General features: G+C 38.1%; 1 protein-coding gene across 1 annotated transcript in view; it reads right to left on the bottom strand.

The window, feature by feature from the left end:
* The window catches only part of KCNH7 (potassium voltage-gated channel subfamily H member 7), a 228,139-nt gene extending 210,610 nt beyond the window's left edge, over positions 1–17,529 (bottom strand). The window contains exons 1-2 of the mRNA XM_068138751.1: positions 16,462–17,529; positions 14,200–14,430 (exon numbers count right to left, since the gene is read on the bottom strand). Of these exons, the coding sequence (XP_067994852.1) occupies positions 14,200–14,430; positions 16,462–16,537 (307 nt within the window). The 5' untranslated portion in view covers positions 16,538–17,529. The remainder of the gene's footprint in view (positions 1–14,199; positions 14,431–16,461) is intronic.
* Between the last annotated feature and the right edge of the window lie 2,844 nt (positions 17,530–20,373).

Raw genomic sequence — 20,373 nt, 5'->3', positions numbered from 1 at the left:
CTGATTGAAGGCTGATACACTTTGCATAATTAAAACAGATTTCAACTTAATTTAATCCTATTAAGTTTTTCCTTTGTACATTTCTGTTGCACAGTAGCACAGTAGAAAAGGAAAAAAATCAAGAACTTCTTTTTTCTTTTTCTTTTCTTTTTCTTCTACACTATATAGAAATGTCCATGGCAGGTAATAACAAACTTTCTTTATAGTTCTTTAATGCTTTTTGGAAAGTTTCTGTTGAAGATAGTATCTGACAGTATGTTAGGTGTGATGTCTAATCTGGGTTATGCATCACAGTCCTGGTTATATTTCTGTAAAACGTAAGACACTATCAGCCTCCAACACAGGTATGCATGAAGTCCTCTATACAGCCTAAAACAGTGAAAAGACAGCTGAATTTAACATTGCAGGCTTTGAAAAAAGCAGTTTGGGGTGATGCTCTGTAGCCGTCAGCCAGTGCTTACCCTATTTGCTGCACTTCAGAAAGGCCAATTAGGTAATGGAATTGCCAATCCTGTATTCAAAAAAGGTTTATATTTAGCATTACCACTTTAAAATAATACCCTTCTTTTCCCAGCCAATAGAGCTAAGCAGTTCCATTGTTGAACTCACTGCCCTGATCTCTAAAATTTCCTATTATATTCACCCCAATTACCTTGGTTTCCCAGGATAAAATGGTGACTTCAAATGATAACAGAAATGCCCAAACTGTATAGATTAGAGTTGTAGTTAGTACGAAATTACTTTGGTTTTAAGATACGTCTAAGTTATTTTGCTCTCATAATTACTTGAAAAATGTACATGATAATATATTGTATATCAAAAAAAGGACTCACTGATCGCTAGAAGGGTAATCTCTTCAATAAAAAGCCCAAAAATCATATAGTTGTAAGGCCTTTATTGAATATCTAAATATCAAATATGTAATTACAGACTATTTTAATAATTTCAAATACAAGTAAAAACACAGAAGGTTTCCAATCATCTGAAACTCTTCTTAGATCCTATACTTATTTTGGTTTGGGAGCCTGGGTTTACATTTCTTTTATTTTGGATAAAGACCATATATAACTGGGAAGTAAATACCATTTCTGAAGTTATGTTAGTGACAAGGGTAGGTTGTTCTGCAGTATCTGTTGTAAAGATGACTATACTCCTCTGCAAAGCACCCTATCAGAAACAAGGCTTAGAAAAGCCATTGTTTTGGCACTTGATCACATTCTGGCTTTACACCAGCCTTGCAGAGCCAAGTATTTTTAACCATCCTCCTTGACAGAAACATGTCAATGTTTGCAATCAGCTATTAATGGGCAATCTGTCAATGACAATTTGGTCCAATCCAAGAATAAGAAATTATTTGCATATTCCCATTCTTTTAAATTAAAAATAAAATATATCTCACAGTGCTATACACACTAAATTAATTCTATGTAGAAATGAAGCACATACAAGTGGCTATCCTGAATATTACAGTATCTCTGTTACCAGCAGAAATGATTGCAGTTATACTGTCAGTGTGTGAATCTCTCATTGGCTACTGTAGAAGCAGAAATGACTTTGCATCTAAGTTGAAATATAAAACACATGTTAAAAAAAAAGAAAAAAAGAGCAGATCAGAAATCCTTACATAACACTACATTGTAATTCATATGGTAGATACGTTCTCTTCTGCCTTATCAAGTTAATTGATTGTAGAGGCAACCAGCATTTGTAATGTAACACCAGGAGCTGCTGTCATACACTCCCGAGATACTTTTATCTGTCACATGGGAAAAGATGAAAAGTTTCTCCTAGTAAGTCAGTAAAGCAGATTTTATTGAACTTTTTAGCATCACATTGGGACGATTAAAAAGCAGATCCATCATGAAACAAACAGAATTGTGTCAAATACGCAAGCAGTAGGGAGAAAAATTATTTTAATAGCAAATTTAAAAACATTGTCAGTGCTGTTTTAGTGGACGTATATTCAATGAAGCTTATCAGCACCTTTAAACAGCAGTCAAACCCATCATTAATAATATTTATTAAATATGCTTTAATTGTCACATTGTGTTTGTTTAACAGTCTTTAATATAAAGAACTGAAAGAAAACACAGAATGGGTTACAGATCTGAGTAAAATGTCAGGCTACCCAACTGGGGTGACTTAAATCAGAGAGATCGTGTCTCAGTTATCTGTTTTAGTATCCTCAGATGGAATCACATTCCTAAATGAGTATTTGAGGGGGAACTGCTTAAAGCCATACTTCTGGCATCAGTACAGTACCACAAAACCTACAGGATTCCCAGTGCTCTGCTGCTGACATGCTATGCTCAATGTGTTAGGGAGCAGCTCCAGTAGCAAGTGTGCCATCAATGCCAGCAGCCAGATGTGCTGATCTCCTGCCAGCAGGTAGTTAGCACAATTTGATAATTGATTGTATTGTTACATGGGGTAGGGGAAGGGCAGTTAGTATTGGCCTAAAGGAAAAGGGAAGTATTAACCCTTGAAGGAAACAGAAGAGAAATGAAGAATAAAGTGCTGTCTTTTGTCATGACCTATACAGGGAAATGTTAGGAACATTTTCTTCTGAGATAAGACAGTGTTTCCATGAAATTACCTCACTACTGAAAGCCACTATTAGAATTTGCCATGATGTGAAAAATATTTCCCTATTAGAAGAACTGTTTTCTGTACATCTTTAGTGATAGGAATGAAGTGCTGGAAAATGTGTGCTAGGGATGCCCTACTTGTTTATTGGTAGCAGTTGCATTTATTTGTCAGTGGCAGTTGCATTTATCTCCCAGTGTAAGATAACTGATTAGCTGCTTCTAAAAGTTACAAGAACTCTATTGAAATTATGTTTATCATTAAGTTGTTTGGACAACTGTAATCCATGACAAAGTAAGTATTACAGTGTCTGATTTCTTCTTAACTCAAACACATTTTTTTTGTATTAAAAAATCTCACAAAGAAAATTGGATCAGATTTAGCTTTGGACCCTTAGTAGAAGAAAGACATTGATAAACTTGGCTGAGGCCAGTGGTGGCTACTAAGATGGATATGTACTTAGAGCACATGTCCTGTGAGGAGAGGTTGAGGACACTGGCTAGGCCAGCAGACTAGAGAAGAGACAGTTTGAGAGAAGCAGAAAAAGCATTTCAATTGCTACGAGGAAACTACCAGGAGGTGAAGGCAGTTTCTTTGCTGACATGCATGGCAGGGGAGTGATGGACAGTGCTTCGCATCAAATTGGAGGTGATCCTGACATGCTATATAAAGAGAAACTAGTTTCAATATAAGGTTAACTGATAACTGAAACAAGTTGCCCTGTGAGGCTGTGTGGTCTAGCACCCAACTGGACTAAGCTCTAAGAAACCTAGTCTGAATCGTGTTGCTCCTGCTTTCACCATGAGGCTGGACTGGACAACTTTCTGAGTCTTCTCCTGACTTAAATTCTTTTTGATTCTATGAAAATATAACAGCTATAAAAGACTATTCTAACAAAAGGACTTACTTGCTATATTGGCATAGCAAAATGTTATATATTAGTTAGAATATGTGCCATGCTAACAGAATGCTTTCCAAAAGCAAACACAGCTGAGTGATTGCTATTTAAAGATTCCCATGTGAAACAAAGCATTACTTGCTATAACAGATTGTGCCAGTTTCTAAAAAACAAGATACAAACAAAGGGTGAAATCCAAGACATGAAAAATTTACAATCTAAACTACATTATGAGTATATCCCTGGTTAATGCCTGAAGTTTAGAGATGAGCTACTTGAATCTGAACAGATGTACCATATCCTGCAGAAATGTCCATTTTCTGACTGGTTAGTTTATGTAACTCTCATGTATTCAGGATCAGGGAGGACAGAGTCTATTATATACACCTAAAAAGCTGAATCAAGTTAGAGTCTGATGAAATTCCAGTCACTTGAGTGTTTGGAGAGTGGATTTTTATTTTTTTGCTTTAGGGAGGAAACAAAACCTCATTAATTATATGATACCTGCAGTACCAGTTAAAGACAAACAATGCTTGGATGAGATACAGTTTTGCTTCTTTTAAAATATGAGTGTGGTTTAAGAATGATGCATAGTCTCTGAGTGACTGATTCCTGGTTCCCCTGAGTAAGTGCTACAACAGAGGCCAATGTGAGACTTGCAAATGATACGTTTTTCTGTTTGTAAACAGTGTGAGTACAGCAGCCACTGAACTTTCTTATCCATGCCTTCTGTATTGTTTTCTTTGTCATTTATTTGGCAGTTCTATTTTTTGTATCAAATTTGGAAACCCTGAGGGCTGAACTTGATACAGTGATTACATGGAAAAAAGATGAACAAGATTTGATTCCACCTTTATGTTCTTTAACCCTGTGGCAAAAGCAGGAAATAGTTCGTCCCTTTCTGCTGTGCAAAACAATCCTATCAGTCTCTAACCCCATTCTAGTGACTAAGGGTCATTACAGTGTGTATCCTCTCTAAAAGAAGATGTCTGTAGTACAGACAGGACAGAGAGAGGTGCACAACTGCATCATCCCAGGGTGTCTCTTTTCTTGGACCTGAACCGTGGTCTGAGATACTAATTTAAGAATAGTGCCTATTCAGTGCAATTCCTATTAAGGATTGTTTCATGATGAATATAATTTCATGTTCTCACTCTGTTACCCTATTCTTGGACCTGATCATGGTTGGGATGCTTTTTTTATGTGGCATTTATTTATATATACACAATGCTCTTGTCTCTACTAAGAAACGTTACAATAGAACCATAGCTTACTGTTTTAGAAAAGAGAGGAGGATAGTGCAAAAATGCAGTAGAAAATGATGGTTTGGAACAATAAGCTTTTAAAGAATAACCTGCCTTTCAAAGTAAGAGACTCACTGCATTAGCCAGCTCATTAGAAGTCACTTTAATTTTCTGTTCAGTTGTATTTCATACAACTAATACTTTATTAGTAAAACTGTTGTGAACTATAGAATACCAGTTTGTATTCTACCATTCTGTGATGGGGTAGGAGGTAATTTTGGCAGTTCCTCAAAGTAGCTGTTAAACCTCTTGAGAGGAAAAAATGCCCTTTTATTATATATATGTAACTATATATATATGACACAAGACAGAACTGACAATCTAGGCCTAAGTTTGCTTTTGCATGTAAAAGTTCAGTTTAGTCATTTCCGTTGGAGTTATTGAACCTCAGTGCAACAACCTTTGTGATGCTTTAGTAAAGCCTGTGGCCTCTAAGGGGCAAAAATCCAGTTTTGATAACTTACTTTCAGAGTAATGATCAAGGTTAAATGTGTAGGATTGTTTCTCCAGCATTTAAAATATCAGTTGATATATTTTCTTAATTTCCGCAGAAAATGGAAATAAAGTGCTTTATTCACAACCTAATGATCCTAAGAGGAAAGGCAAATGAATAAGACCAAAATACTACTTAACAGGTAACAATTCACTCAGTTCCCATGAAGCATGTATAAATACTCTTGCCTATTCAAATTTGAGAGAAATCATGTTTGAAGTACAAGCCACACAGAATGTCTTTATCTGGCCATTAATTATGTTTTGCCTGTGTCAAGTTCTGCAGAGACAACAATGCTAATGGCAATTCTGCTTCAGCAGGATCTGGTTTTTTTTATAAATAAGGTCAAAAGTCAACTAAAAATTATGCAAATAGGCCTTCATGGTCTATTGAAAAGCTCTCTCAGCTGTAATGCTCCTGGTTTGTGTAGTTGTTTTTATAAAATAGAATTGCATACCTGCTAGCTAGGAAGAAGAGCTGTCTACAGAGCATGTACTCATTCCTCTTTTCCGCTTTTAAAAGTAAGAGCAACCAGAGAAGGCAGAAGACACCTACACCTAGTGTCTGATCTACAAACATTTCACATATTAGACACTAACTCTGCTTGTAGTTGCAGCAGCAGTTTTTAATAAATATTTTAAGCATTAGGGAGCAGCTTCCTAGACCCCAGTTCTACTCTGGACAAAACTGATTTGTAAATTTCAGGATAAATTGAAGCAGTATTTTAAACTCACACACAAACAATACTCAAAACTGCTTTATTGCTCTCCAAAACTTCTTTTTGAAACTTTTGGGATAAAAAAATAAAACTGCTTTTGTGCCAACTCATAATCTTGTTGCCATAAACAATCAGTGTAACAGAAGCACTAAGGATGTTCTGAACTGTGGACTGGTACAGCAGGACTGACATTATACGCAGTCTGCCTTTCATATCAGTTCATGAGATGCTCCATTAATCCACAGAGAAGGCTTAGATATTGATTTATAGATACCTGGTTTTGTAATTCAAGGATGTTTACTCTCTCACTTACTATGGTATACTGCCCAAGACTATAGAAATAGTCCTTTCGGGAAAAGCTGCCTTTTCTATTGGATGGACTCTGGTGTTAATCTGATTGCTGATGTATTTTATCACACAAAAGATAATGCTGGATACTTAAGATAGGAAAAAAAAAAAACAACAAAAGAAGAAAATGTAACATCTTTTCTTTCTTTTATTATCATTATTTAAAATGACGTGGACTTTAGATTTTCTTGAATTTTTTCTTTCCCATTTATAAATGAAAGCCATTTTTCAAGCAAGTATATAAAAGTGCAACAGTATTTTACCTTAAATACCATGATAATAGGATTGGACTACTAATTTCATGAAAATATAGACAGGAAGGAGTAAAGCAGGTGGGCATAAATGGGATTTGAAAGCAGAAAATTTGCAGGCTGTTTTCAGGGATACACTTGTGTTGATTTGAATGAAAATCACCAGAGAATGCTCTAAGAAATAAATCTCAGGGCAGACTCCAAAGTCTGAGAACGGCTTTAGAACATATTTGTTAACAATGAAACATTTACAAGATTAACTGATTTTCAAGAAACTAGGGTATAGGGAAAAAACCTAATATATATCAGTCCTTGTTCTGAAGTAATCTGTCTCTCCACCCTGTGGATTAAAATGAAGGAGGGTTTTGTCTGTGCCTTGCATATTTATTTCACAACCTGTTCTCTTTCTAACAGCTAAGATCCAGCTAACACTAGTTAGCAATGGCATAGTATGTCTTGACCATCAGTGTTCTAATACCAAAATATCAGGATTCCTAAGGTTGCAAATACTAAACTTTGCAGTTTAATCTGTGAAAGCCGTGGTGCACAAGCCAAGTCCTGTATCTGTGGGTATTGGTATCTTGCTCTCAGGCCCTTAGGAGTGTTTCTGGGAGCAGAAACGACCAGTTACTATATAGTCCCATGCATTTGCTTTAAAAAGGCCAACATTTCATAAGTTGATACTGTCAAGGATCAGTGTATTTGGGTATTGAAAAATCCTAATTTCTTTGTATTTGAACTCTTACTGTATTTCTCTGAACTCAGCTGATGTTTTAGGCATGAGAATTCATGGAATTCATTTAATGAAACAAAAAACAATAGTAGTTGTCCTTTATACTCTTTGACATTTTTCAGATTGAGATTTTATATCCTTTATGGTGATAATTACTGATGATGTTTCACTGTGATTACAGAGCCAAAGAATTCAGAAAAATAGAAACCAAAAAGCTATATGGTACCAGGAAGTTGGTGAGAGCTTAAAAGGGGGTATCTATGGAAATGGTAGAGGTTGAAAAGCATTTTTTTACTAATTATGGCTGTAATTCTGCTTTCCAAATGAAATGATATTTTAATTTCTAATGAATAATTAAAATATGTATGTTATTAAACAAAAATAGTATACTAAACAGTTAAAGTTCTATGAAATTATAATACCAATACTTCTCAGAGGTGTGAACTTTCAGAGATGTAGACTGTATGAAACCCGCTGTAACTATAGAGCCACAATACCCCACTGTCATTGTCATGCAACTGCTCTGGCTAAGATCTAAGTTCACAGCTACAGTTCTGATTGCTTCTGAGATATGTGGTTTCCAGAGTCAGCAATTTCCACAATAGGTCGGTCTGGCTACTCTGAATCCTATACTGCTTGATTACGATTTTCCATACTTGAGTGGGAAGCTGGAAAGAATATGGCACAAAGACTGAGTCATACACCAAGTCAAATGTGGGGAACACTTTAAAACTGGACTTGGAACTACTAAGATAGACATCTAAGTCACACCACTATTCTTTTTCCATTGCTTAAAATCAGAAAGAACAGCACCAATGTCAACACTGGTACTATTCAAGGTGTGATGTTCCAAAGTTTGCATAATACCAAATTTCCATAACACTACTATTAGAAAAGCAGTTGCTCTTCTGCCATGTCTGATTTGCTCTTTGCATCTGTTTTTTGACATATGGGACAGTCTGGAGGAGAAGAGAAAGAACTAATGTATGGTGCAAATGAGGAGTATGGAATAAATCTCTGATCAGAATGTAACATTAGAAAGAATGCACAGTGAAGACTGAAATAGAACACAATAAAATGATGGGAAACTACAGCAAAAAATGGACTGACATCTGTTCATTTTGTCTCATAACCCAAAACCAGAACAGCTTTCGCTAAAACTAAAATAAAAGCATATTCAGCTGAAAAAAAAAAAAACAAACCACCTTTTCCAGGCAATGCCTAATTAAAACATGAAACTTTTCTCCATAGGATATTATAATTTTAAACAGTTTAGAGTCTATCATATCAGAATCTTCCAGCGCCATTTGATTCCAGAATGTGACACCTCTCCTACCACTATAGGACTCTCTTTTCAAAAGTCTGTGATAATGACTCTGTAGCTCAAGCAAGGGAAATTTGGGTCCCTGGATTAGCATAAATTGACCGTGTAACTTTCTTAGTCCTGTGGACTATGGAAGTCCAGTGGCAAAAGACTTCTTTCCACTAGCCTGCAGGTTTTTCATTTGTACCATGAAAAAATTTGAAACTGTCCAAACTGAGTGATTTTTTTTTTTTTTTAATTTTCTGTTAAAGATGCAGTAGCTATAATAATTGCAATAAATTGTTAAAATCAGAATTTGTTATCATGCATTTTTGACCCTATGCACTGACAACGAGAATATCTTTTGTTTCTTTTTATGTAGCTACTGTCTCTTGTTAGAAGGAACAGATGCATGGGAAAAAAATGATCTTCTGTAAAAGCCCCCTTCTCACTGAAAATAAATTTGTCTTAACCACAGAACAAAACAAAAAGAATGTACTGGAAAGCCAAGGGGATGAAAAATATGGTGGAAATTGGCCCATAAATAAAGCTACTTAGAATATCTAAGAGCTGATTTATCATTAGGTAACCCATTTGAAGCATGAAAAACAAGTGACCCACAGTTATGGGCAGGCACAGAAGCTATACCTGAATGGGGGGTGGGTAAATGATCATTGAGATATTGGCTCACTGCTGACAGTGCTCCCTGTTGCAAAACCAGCAATACTGAATGGGACAAGGGACAGTTGTTTCATAGGCAAGTATTAAAATCTAGCATAGAAACATTATACTAAAGACATAAAAAAAAGGTCATCTATTTCTAATAGTTTGACACCTCCAGTAACATTCTGGATTTGATCCAAGTTTGGATTTTTAAGAATGTTTGGAAAACACTTATATTAAGACAGGTGTTTTGGACAGCTTTTTCACGGGGAGTAATACTTTCTTGATCAAAATGTGGTCAGACAGTACATCTTAAACTAAGACAGCCTACAGCAGCAGGGTATTGGGTAGTGAATTTATTAATCAAGCTTTCTCATCAGCTGTAGTTAAGGCACTGCATCTACAGTCAAGACTGCACTTTCTGACCCTCATGTTAGAGCTAATGTAAGCGGACTTGACACACATGCAAGGGTCTTTCTTTTCAGTTGTATTTTTGATTAGTCGGTTCACAGCATTTACAGAACACAACCATTTTGATAAAATGCCCATGCTAAGTCTAGAAAACAGCCTAAATGAAGTCCTGGTCCTCCTATTTAAGAACACTTAATGCTACTTTATTAAGTATGTTTACACATTTATTTATTTTTATTTTCTGATCCTCAAAAATTAGCTTAGAAGGCCTTAAAAAAATATTACTTTGGAATCTTAGTATATTTTGAAAGTACAAATATATTTAATTCGCAGTCAATTGCAAGAAATTACATTTCTCAAATCAGTGAAGTGACAAGTAATTTGTGAAGTTTCTTAACACTGTAAACAATTGCATAATGTTATTTTTGCTCAAGTCTATACTCTTTGGCAGTACTTCTTACCCCTAAAATACCTGATGTGTAATAGAGTAAGCTTAAATGGTGTCTTACCTCCCTTTAACAGGTATACTCTGGAAGCTTAGATATAGCCCATTGGTGTCCACAAATCACAAAGTATAAAGCAAAAAAAAGTATTCACTGTAATACAGTCCTTTTGGTTATCCTATATCCATTCTCAATCCCAAAATAATCATGCTTTTTATGTCAAAAGCTTTACAGTTTTACCACCTCAAGCAGTATTTTACATCTGTCAAGAATGATTTATGCAATAATGACTTCAACTGCAAAATGGAGTCCTCAAAGGAAGAACTGTCAAACATTTTCACCACAAAATAACTTCATTAAAATAAGAATTGATATTCTGTATAAACAATAATTCCTATAATACAGATTTCCTATAATACAGATTATGTAGCTATATATAACTTGTGAAAATCAGTTGTGAGATAGGGCTACATTGATACCAGTGAATTATTTTTTAATTAAGCAGATGTTAATGCCTAACGAGCAAGACTTTAAAAAAAAATCTGTTGCAAAGCAGCAGTTCTTGTGATTTGTCTGTATTTATCTATTGTTCTTTTTTAAAAAGGGATATTTACACTAAAAAATAAATTTACTGGATCACATGAGTACATCCAGTGGTGTTTATGAAGCTTCTTGTGTGATGAGAACCTGTAAATTTGGACTTTTAGTTAATGTTTCCATTAACCACTTTTCTCAGTAGCAATTACTTCTTTTGACAACTATGTAAAAGGCGACTGTGGAACTACTCTAACAGGACTGAGGACTAGAACTTTGCCTAGTTTGTGTAAATACCTTTCTAAAACGAAAAAGGAGTGAGGAGAAATTAAAACCAAATGTAGGCTACATTAACAATCTTATTCTGACATGAATGCTGCAAGAGGAGCTAGTAAGGCTTCTAGCTGCAAACAATAAAAACTTCTGTGAAGATGGGGCATTGGTGTGGTTGGAAGAGAGGCCCATTGTGTATGTAAGTAAATGCTAGCATCCCATCTCTATGCCATCTAAACAATTACACAGAGCTCTGACAAGTATTCTGCACCCTTCTCACACTGCACAGTGAAAAAGGAAAAATGTCCAGTCTAGGTAACATGTTTATAAAACTGTAATACATGAAATTTGCTTTTTTCTTTGGCTACTGTATCTTTTGTCTGCCACACTTAAGGCAGTGTACATTAAAGCAACTGCCGCTTTTTGGAAACCAACTTGATTCAAAATTTTCCCCATTTTTTCTGTCCCCTTTTCTTTAAGCATGTGAACTAGCCTAAAGATTAGAGCAGTGAGCAAACAGCAGCATTTAGTCTTGCATCCTTGAGGTGTTTAAAACTCAAAATCTTGCACTTCCCTTCATGTATAAAAGTGGACTGTAGACCAGTAGAGAACATCAGAATCCTAATTCCCAGTATGTATGCAATACCATTTTTCTAAGTGCAGAGATTCCCTTTTAAGCTGAACTTTAAAGCTGTGACATTTTATAACTATGTGAAGTGGTATTTAGAATGAAAAGTAAAAAGCATCAGTTACAGAGTGATTTCCTTTCTGACATCTGCATTGCTGGACTTCTGATGACAGACTAGGTTTATAAGCGAGGGGATGTATGATCCTACTGCTACTTGCTTTATTTTGAAATATGAAAATAATTTTAAATGTAATCAGTGGCTTATGTAGAATAAACAATAGTGTGATATGGAATAAGGTTTTATTTGCAATTCACTGGACATTTATTCATGACTGCATTGTATGGTCTTCAGAAACTCCTGTTGGTGGAACCTCAAGGGATTTACACCTTCATGAGCTGTCTCTCTCGTCCGTATGCTTAATATTATGTTAAATATTATACAATGGGTAGCTATGAAATACAATGTCAAATCAAGCCTTCAAGCAATTAAAGTATTGGAGTAACTTTGGTTAGTCACATGGAGAAAGTTGTATTTCTAACAGTGCTGGTATTGACCTCTTAAAATAGTCTCATATTCACTCACAGCACTTAGTGCAAAACAAGCCACTAACCAGGCACTAAGCTCTCAAGATTGTTAGAAAATTCTTTAAATTCATTTTGCTTCAGGTCCTGGAGGAAGTCCTTGTTAGGTATCATCCTTCTATGTATGTTGTTAAATATACAGAATGTGAGATATATACCATATATAGACACACACACACACATACACACACACACAGAGTCTATAAATTGCAAGAATTAATTTGAAAATTTGAAAAAATGTAGACTAAAAGTAACCAAAAAAGTGAAACTGAAAAAAATGAAATATATCTTTTCAGTAATTCAGAATAACAATAGAATATGTTTACTGACTTTTATTATATCCATGATATAGGTAGTTTTGATTTTATGACAAGAGATAAACTTCAGATCTTTTTATCACATTTTGTACCCATTAATTCATAATGCCCTTCAAAATTCAAAACTCTTTACAAAATACATGGTAATTTTTATGGACAGTTTTATTTTGGTTTGTCTCAAAAACATTATGGTGTGTTGCATAATGCCAGAATTCAGCATTTTTGGAAAACATATTTACGGTAATTGACAGATAAGCACTACTTAAGTAGCTTTCCCTCCCTCCTAATATCTTGGGAGACTGAAGCAGTTTTAAATGAGCAGATCTCAAAACAGTGCTCCAGGCTGGTGGCTGTGAAAGTTAGCAATGACATTCTCCTTTTGCAGTATTATTTTTAACACATGCCAAGTTAACACAAACACAGAATAGATGTGTAAAAGACACACTGTATCAGGTCTCCTCGGACATCTATGTACGAGTCACAGATATCTTGACCAAAATCTGCTCCAGACCACTGAATAAGATTAGGAATAAAGGACTCTACTGAGAATATGCTAAGAGGAATATGCTTAAGTATCATTAGTGTGGGTGGAATAGTTGGACTGAGTCCTATCTGAATTATACCAACCTATGCTAAAAATAATAATACTTAAGTCTTTCTGATATAACAACAGAATTATTGAGAACAGGGTTTAACTCTGTGACTTTAAAATGCGAGAGCATCCATTGCATGTGAGTCTAAAATTGATGCAAACAGCACACTGGCACTTCTCCAGAACTAATTTAAGCTCAGCATTTGAATATGAATTTCCTTTTCCTTCTCCCAGGAGTGTACACAGCAAGAGAGAATAAAGTACACCACACTTATCCATTACTTGGATTTGTTAGGAAGATAGGTATTTCTGTAAATAACCCTGGGCAATTAGGAAAAACAACCTAAACCCCGAACACCTATATATAGCTATTATGTATTGTAATTAGTTTCCATGCTTATGGGAAATAAAAGCGTCAGCATAGCAGATTTAGCCAGTCTTTGTGTATTGTGTCTTCATTGACTAACAGGGAAACTGTTTAGCCATTCCAAAAGTTTTACAACATAATTCTAGGACAACTTGTGTGGTTCAGTTGCAGGTACTCCAACATCATAGTATCTCATCTCTGAAAGAGATTTGTCCCTTTCTTCACAAGATAACACTTTCTTCATATTAAGCCAATTTTTGCTACATTTAACTTTGCTGTACTTTTTCCAGTAAAATACTACATTTAAATCAAGGTATGGTTCCCATTGTGCAAGGCAGGCAGAGGTAAGCCACCTGAAACCAACACCATTCTTATGTCCTGTGAGTCAAAACAGTTCATAAAATATGATGTCCCCCTATGCCTGTGCTACCTGTTCATTGTTGGAAGGCTGTTTACTTTAGGAGATTTACCTCTCCTTTAAACCACCCCAGAGAAGAACTTCTGTTCCATGCTTGCAAACAACAGTGCTAGCTTCATTCAGCTGTTAAGAGTCAGAGTACAAGGATACACTCTACACCCACTACTTCCAGGACAGATTCCCTTAATGATACACGTAAGTGTACTGCACTGGACTTCAGAGAAATTACACTACACTACTATACAACAGGTCTGGCCAGTGGATTCCACACATTTCTTTTATCGATCAACTGATAACAAAACACACAAAAAGTCTTGAAAATAAAACCAGACTTTACCATCTTTGTGATAATAGGTGACTTCTACTTTCCTCTCCTCTGACCCCAGCAGTGCCTGAGCAATCTGGGCAATCTGATGTCTTTTGGTCTCTGGCCCATGAAGAAAATCACAGGTGCAAGGTTTTTGCATGACATCTGGCCTGGAGAACCCGGTCATCTCACAGAACCCATCATTGCAGTAGATGATAGCACAGTTCTGCACTCTAGCATTAGCAATGATGAATTTTTTATCTGCAATAAAAGAAAGTGATGCATTTTTTAGTACTCTTTCAACATTTCATAAAATGTCAATTGCACAGATGGATGCTAAACAACCTTCCTTTTCACTGGGATGCCTGAAATGCAGAGATTTTCAGTCATTTAATACAGCAAATTTGATCCATAGCTTCTAAAGAAACTTCAATCAATTTAGAATACATTCAGATAGATATCTTTTAAGGAAATAAACCCAGATTATCCAAGTCTTTCAAAAAAGTCCTTTTGACTTGAGAATTAGTATTTTGTAGCTTCACTAAAGCCCAGGTGATGAACACCATGCTGTCAGGCATGACTCCAGGAAAGTTCTTGAGAAGTTAGTAGTTTCTTTTGGGGTGAAACTGGGGCCTCAGGAGGGGGACTCTACTCAAATGAAGGGCTTCCTGGGATAAGGTCCAGCCAGCTCTGTCTGCTTTGCAGGGGTTTTCATTGAGGTAAATGACAGTAAGTCTACAGTCAGTATTTCAACAAAAGTAGAAAAGAATACAATTTTATTTTTCCTCCCTCTGCGATTGCTTTAAAAGTTACATTTATAGAATAAAATATTCCTTAGTTAAAAAAAAAAAAAAGAGTATGATGATAGATAGTAAAAAAAAAAAAAAGGAGTATGAAGATGCATGAAAGCCAAATATTGTGATGCTGGAAATATTTTGCACAGTCCACTGAAGTTATGTGTCTCAGTCCATCATACTTTCCCAAACCCTCATCTGACAGGTTCAAAAGTTTTCAACTGTGACTTCGTTTCTGTTCACCACTATAACACACTATTCACATTGTAATTATAAATGTGCAGCTTTTACATGTTTACAGTTTATAACGCTAACTTCTGTTTGCTTAATAGCATCAATAGGTCCCTTGCTCTACAAAAGACTTCTTATGTGACACCAAGGTAGGAGTCTTTAAAATTTTAAAGATACTCAGTGAAGTATTTGGAGAGAAAAATACAAATTTCATTCTTGCTTTTTTACTGTCTTTCAATCATATTTAACTTTCAGTATCACTTGCCTGTTTAGTAGGTAGTGCTTTAATCTCTTCAAAATATATACACTGTACTGTATAAAAACTTTACCTGAGCAGCAACATTCACTTGGCATTTCAATAAATTAGGACTACAAACTACTTTTCTCTCAAATAATATAAATATTAAATTGGTACTGTGGGTTTAAGTATAAAGAAGCATATCAACTGGAATTAGTTTTAAGGGTATGCATCAAACTGATACTAAAATTATGCAAAATATTTAAATAAATGTGCATATATCAAAACTACTGTTTCTAAATTAAATTCATTTCAAGCATCAAGTGTTCCTTCTGTTAACAGTAAACCAGAGTTCAGACCAGGAAAACCACTGCAGATTCAGCCTCCTCGACAGGTAGTAAACTGCTGCATTGGAAAAGATCTCATACACGCTCCCTGAGGATGCAGTTGCACTGCTTTAATAGATATTTTAGGCTTCCATAAACAAAGCACGGATACTTGGCAGCTATATTAAAATGCAGCCATGACAACAAGGTAAGAGAGTATTTTCCCTTTAGTAACCTCTCTGCATATTACCTGTTTCCTCTAAATCAAAGTCTGACCGTTTTGCTTTATTTTGAAACGACAATAACAACAACAATAATCATAACACTACCAACAATAATAAACCTAGCCTTTTTTTTTTTTTTTTTAAGACATTGCACAAGCAGTGAGATTGTGCACTCTGCTTTTAAAGCCATCTCACTGGTTCAGAAGAAGGTAAGATATATAACTTCTATAGCTATACAATATGGATACAGTCAAAGATAGAAACTATTCCTTGAAAGAAGGTGGAAGAAAGCGCCAAATAATACAAGTCGGTAATATGTATTCTAGATCAAAACCAATGTTACTCCTACCAGGGACCCACTCCTTACCTCTGCGATTTTCTGTCCAACCTACAAACTTAAAAGTCTGGAGCTGCTGTCCATTTAAGTCACAAGCAGAATCAAACTACTGTAGCAAAATAGATAGAAAGAACGAACTTACTTTGCCCTTCAAATTTTCGTATGATTGTACCCAAAAATGTATTTTGTGGTGCCACATGACCTCTGCGAACAGGCATGTTTGTACAGGTCTTCGGTTTTCTGTGCACAATGACTTCTCCAAGGATCTCCTACACGGCTCCAGCCCAAAGCACCGAGCCAGCTACCCTTTGTGACACATCATCGTCCTCTGGAGCTCGGAAATCTCTTCCCATTAACACCACTTCTAGAGACACGCTTTTCCTATTGGAGTCAGATCCATCCCTCTGTTTCTTTTTCTTTCTTTCTTTCTTTCCTTGCTTTCTTTTCTATTTTTTTCCTCCTGGAGGAGCTCGGACGCTATTGTCTGGGGCGGGAAGGGGTGGGGTGAACAGGAGAAGATGGTGTTGGGGGAAGATTACAAGGGTAATCGATCTCTAGCACCAAACATCGCCAATTTTCCAAAGCAAACGGCTGTGACCCGGCAGCTTCCGACGCTGTAGTGATGGTTTGAGGGCTGGAAGACTAATGTTGCTCCGCTGCCAGAGGGAGTGACGCTCCCCCCCTCCGGGCTTCACCACGGCGCGCAGCAGCTCGGATTACTCAAGCGTGGTTTAGCAAGAGCCAGCCAATAAATCTCTTCAAAACTCAGCGACAAACAGCGGCATCAGGAATGAGCTACACCCCGGCAGCACCGCGACGTGCCACATCCCCCGCTGCTGCGGCTGCAGGGGGGTAGCGGGGACCGAGGGCGCTGCCGGCGGGGGGCGTGGAGGGGGACGACTGCCACCTCCGGCTGCCCCAGCTTCTCCGCCCTCCTGGTACCGCTGGCCCTTTCGCGGCCCCTGAGCGTGGCCCGCCGGGGAGCCCCAGGCGCTGCCGGAGATGGGGGAGGGAGGGAGCTCAGTACACGCCCCGTCTAGGGGGGAGGCGCGAGTGGGGGTCGGTTTTGAGCGGCGGTGCGGGCGAAAGGGGAAGGGACCACCGGAGCCTTCGGCATCTTTCCCCGCCCTAACGGAAAGGCTCGCCCCCTCCTCCCGCCGCATGACCCAGACGAGGATTCCCCTCGTTGCACGCACACCTTCTGCCGAGAAAGGGGAGGCCCCCGGCGCCGGGCGCTGCTCCCCGGGTGCGAGCAGGTGCGAGCTCCCGCTCGGAGGCCGAGAGGGCGGCGCGGAGAGCTCACCGTGGGTGCGGGGTGGGGGGTGAGCGGTGAGCTCCGGGAAAGGCTGGCCTCGTCCGGGCCGGGGTGGAATCGCGCGGGCACCGAGGCCGCCGAGGCCGCGGAAGCTGCGCCCCGGGGCCGGGCTCCGCCCCGCCGCCCAGGGCCGGAATGGGAGCCGCTGGGCCGGGCCGGGGCGGACCGCCAGCTAGGCGCTGACCGTGGTACTGAAGCCTCCCCGCCGGCGCTCACGAAGGCGCCGCTTCCCGCGGCCGGGCCTGGGGTGCGCTTGCCTCTCCCCGCCACGCTCCCCTCGGCTTCTCCTGTCCCATAGGAGCAACTGGGACCGCGACTGTTCTTCTCAGCCTGCAATTACGGCTTCCTGTGCGCGTTCAGCACGGGCACAGCAAGCACCGAGGGACCTCGGCGAGGTGATATGGGGAGGGAACTGGGGCCAGCCATGCGAAACTGGAAAGGCATCTCTAGGGTCGTACAAAGCAGCGGCGGTTTCTTAATAAACTCACAGGGAAAAAAAGAGAGACACCTGCTCACCGTTCTTTGTAATCGCAAGAACAGGATATTGAGCCGGCAAACCACCGCCTCCCACCTGTTCTTCCACAGCACACACAGGTGTTTCCTTATTCCCGTGGGTCAGGTGTGGCCTTTGTTTCACTGTTATCGTGTGTCATCCTCTATATTTACTAGAGGAGGGACAGTCTGTTGAGGATATGGGGTTTGCTGGACTAATTTTATTTAATCTCAGTGGAATCATTCCAGACTTACACAATTGTAAATGATGTCTAAAAATATAATTTATATATACATAACTTGTATTTAGAGGGCTATATAGTAATTGGTGTGTAGTAACTACAAAGCCTCAGCTACATTATATGATATGTAATCAGGTACCTCATCAGGAAGTGAATGTTGCTTATTTACAGAAGCAAATATTTTAATCTCTGTACACAGTGATATGAATCCAAGGAGTAACAGCCATATATTCCTTGTAATCATAACATTTGAGAAAGTGTGACACTTTTATGACCTCGATCAACACTAGTGAACAAAACTCTTACAGTAGTTTAACTCGCTTTTGATGTCATTTGGGCAGTGGGTGAGTTTTTCTCTTTCTGCTCTTTGTCTTGACCAAGAACATACATTGCCCTGAAAATGTATTCAAGTTCCCAAAGACAGCAGTAGAACTAGTGTTCACAAAATGAGAAGAACATACTTATTTTAACACTTTATATAATATCTAACATCTAGTCAAGTTATAATGGCCAGCAGTGACTTCATTCTCATTTTTACATTAAAAAAAAAAAAACACCTGGATGTTTCTGTAACAACAACAGAAAATAATCACAATAAGATTGTGGCCTGTGCTGAACTGGTGTTTGTTTCTAGTATTCAACAGTTGGTAACAAACTAGATCAATTACAATCCAGAACTGATCTCAGCTCTTTAGGTAGTGTCTGGAAAAAAATGAAATAAAAATTCAAACTTCACTGAAGCCTCACCTTTTCATGTCAAGTATGAGAGTCGCACACTGCCTGAAAAGTGAAATACAAGGGCTAGAACTCCATGATTCCAGAAGACCTTTTCTGTTCTGTCATCTAATGATATCTTGAAGTTTGATTTGATTACATGAGCATACAGTAAACGGAGTCAGTTGTTTTATGTTTGGTTATTTCACCTTGGTTGGTGTATCAGGATAGCCACAGTCAAAACAAGATAACTTTGGCTAAAACACAAGCTTGAGATGGGGTGGGGGTGGTGTTCATGTTTTGGTGTGGTTTGTTTTGTTTCTTGGAGAGGATGTATTCACAAGAATGATGGGATATAATAAATACAGGATCAATAGATGGCATCAGAAAATCTTTTTGTCATGGTGATTTATGCCCTTTCAGTGGTGTAGGTGAGTTGTGGCTCCTGCAGTGCTCATTGTGCATAATGCTGTATAATTTTCTGTAGCAAGCCAATAGTGAGAGAAGTGCGAGAGCAAAACACATTAAGACTGGACACACACACAAAAGTAATGTGAAAGATTTTGAATTTGATCGGGGAAATATGCTTTCGAGTGGAAAAGTTTCATCATGAGTGTGCCTGTCTAGTGTGATGAAAGAAAAGGAGAATGCCATGGAGATACGTGCTTTATCTATGAAGTTATGCAGTTGCCAGCTCTGCAAGACCTCGAAGTACCTAGGGAGGCTGTCTCCGGAGCTAAAATCCACCCAGCGCAACTGATCCTTTGTCCTCTGCCCCCTTGTGGCGTTGCCCCTCACGGCGCCACCCTCGCCACAGCCAGCAGTAGCACTCCAGTGAACAACTGCTGCTCTGCAGCAAAAGTATATGTGGCATTTCCTGGCCTCAAGGGTAGCAGCTGATTTTGAAGTAGTGGTTTCAAGGTGTTCGCTGGCTTTTTAACTACTTCATTCTCGAGTTCCTTGAGATAATTTAGAGGAATGTATGTCCTGAGATCTTTTATTGATCTGTTTAAAATCTTGTTATTGCTGGGAAAACATAACTCTGGGGAAATGGTTCTAATCATATTTTCCATCATATTCTTGGTGAAAAAAAAAAATCTATAAAGGAGACAATCAGTTTTAGTCCAGCATATTTATCATACCTGGCTATACGTTTTACTCATTGATGCTCCAGGAGACTTTCTGTGAGAGTTTTCTGGCTTAGATAATCTTTGATCATGTGTTGTTACTTTTCAAAGCCCCGTGTTTGCCATTTCATTATTGTCATGATTTTACAGTTTGCCATTCTATA

Source organism: Melanerpes formicivorus, unplaced genomic scaffold (genome assembly GCF_026170545.1).
Source record: "Melanerpes formicivorus ecotype bairdi unplaced genomic scaffold, bMelFor1.0.p_v2 SCAF_5, whole genome shotgun sequence".
In the NCBI taxonomy this organism is placed as follows: Eukaryota; Metazoa; Chordata; class Aves; order Piciformes; family Picidae; genus Melanerpes; species Melanerpes formicivorus.
This window is presented reverse-complemented; position numbering and strand designations above follow the sequence as displayed.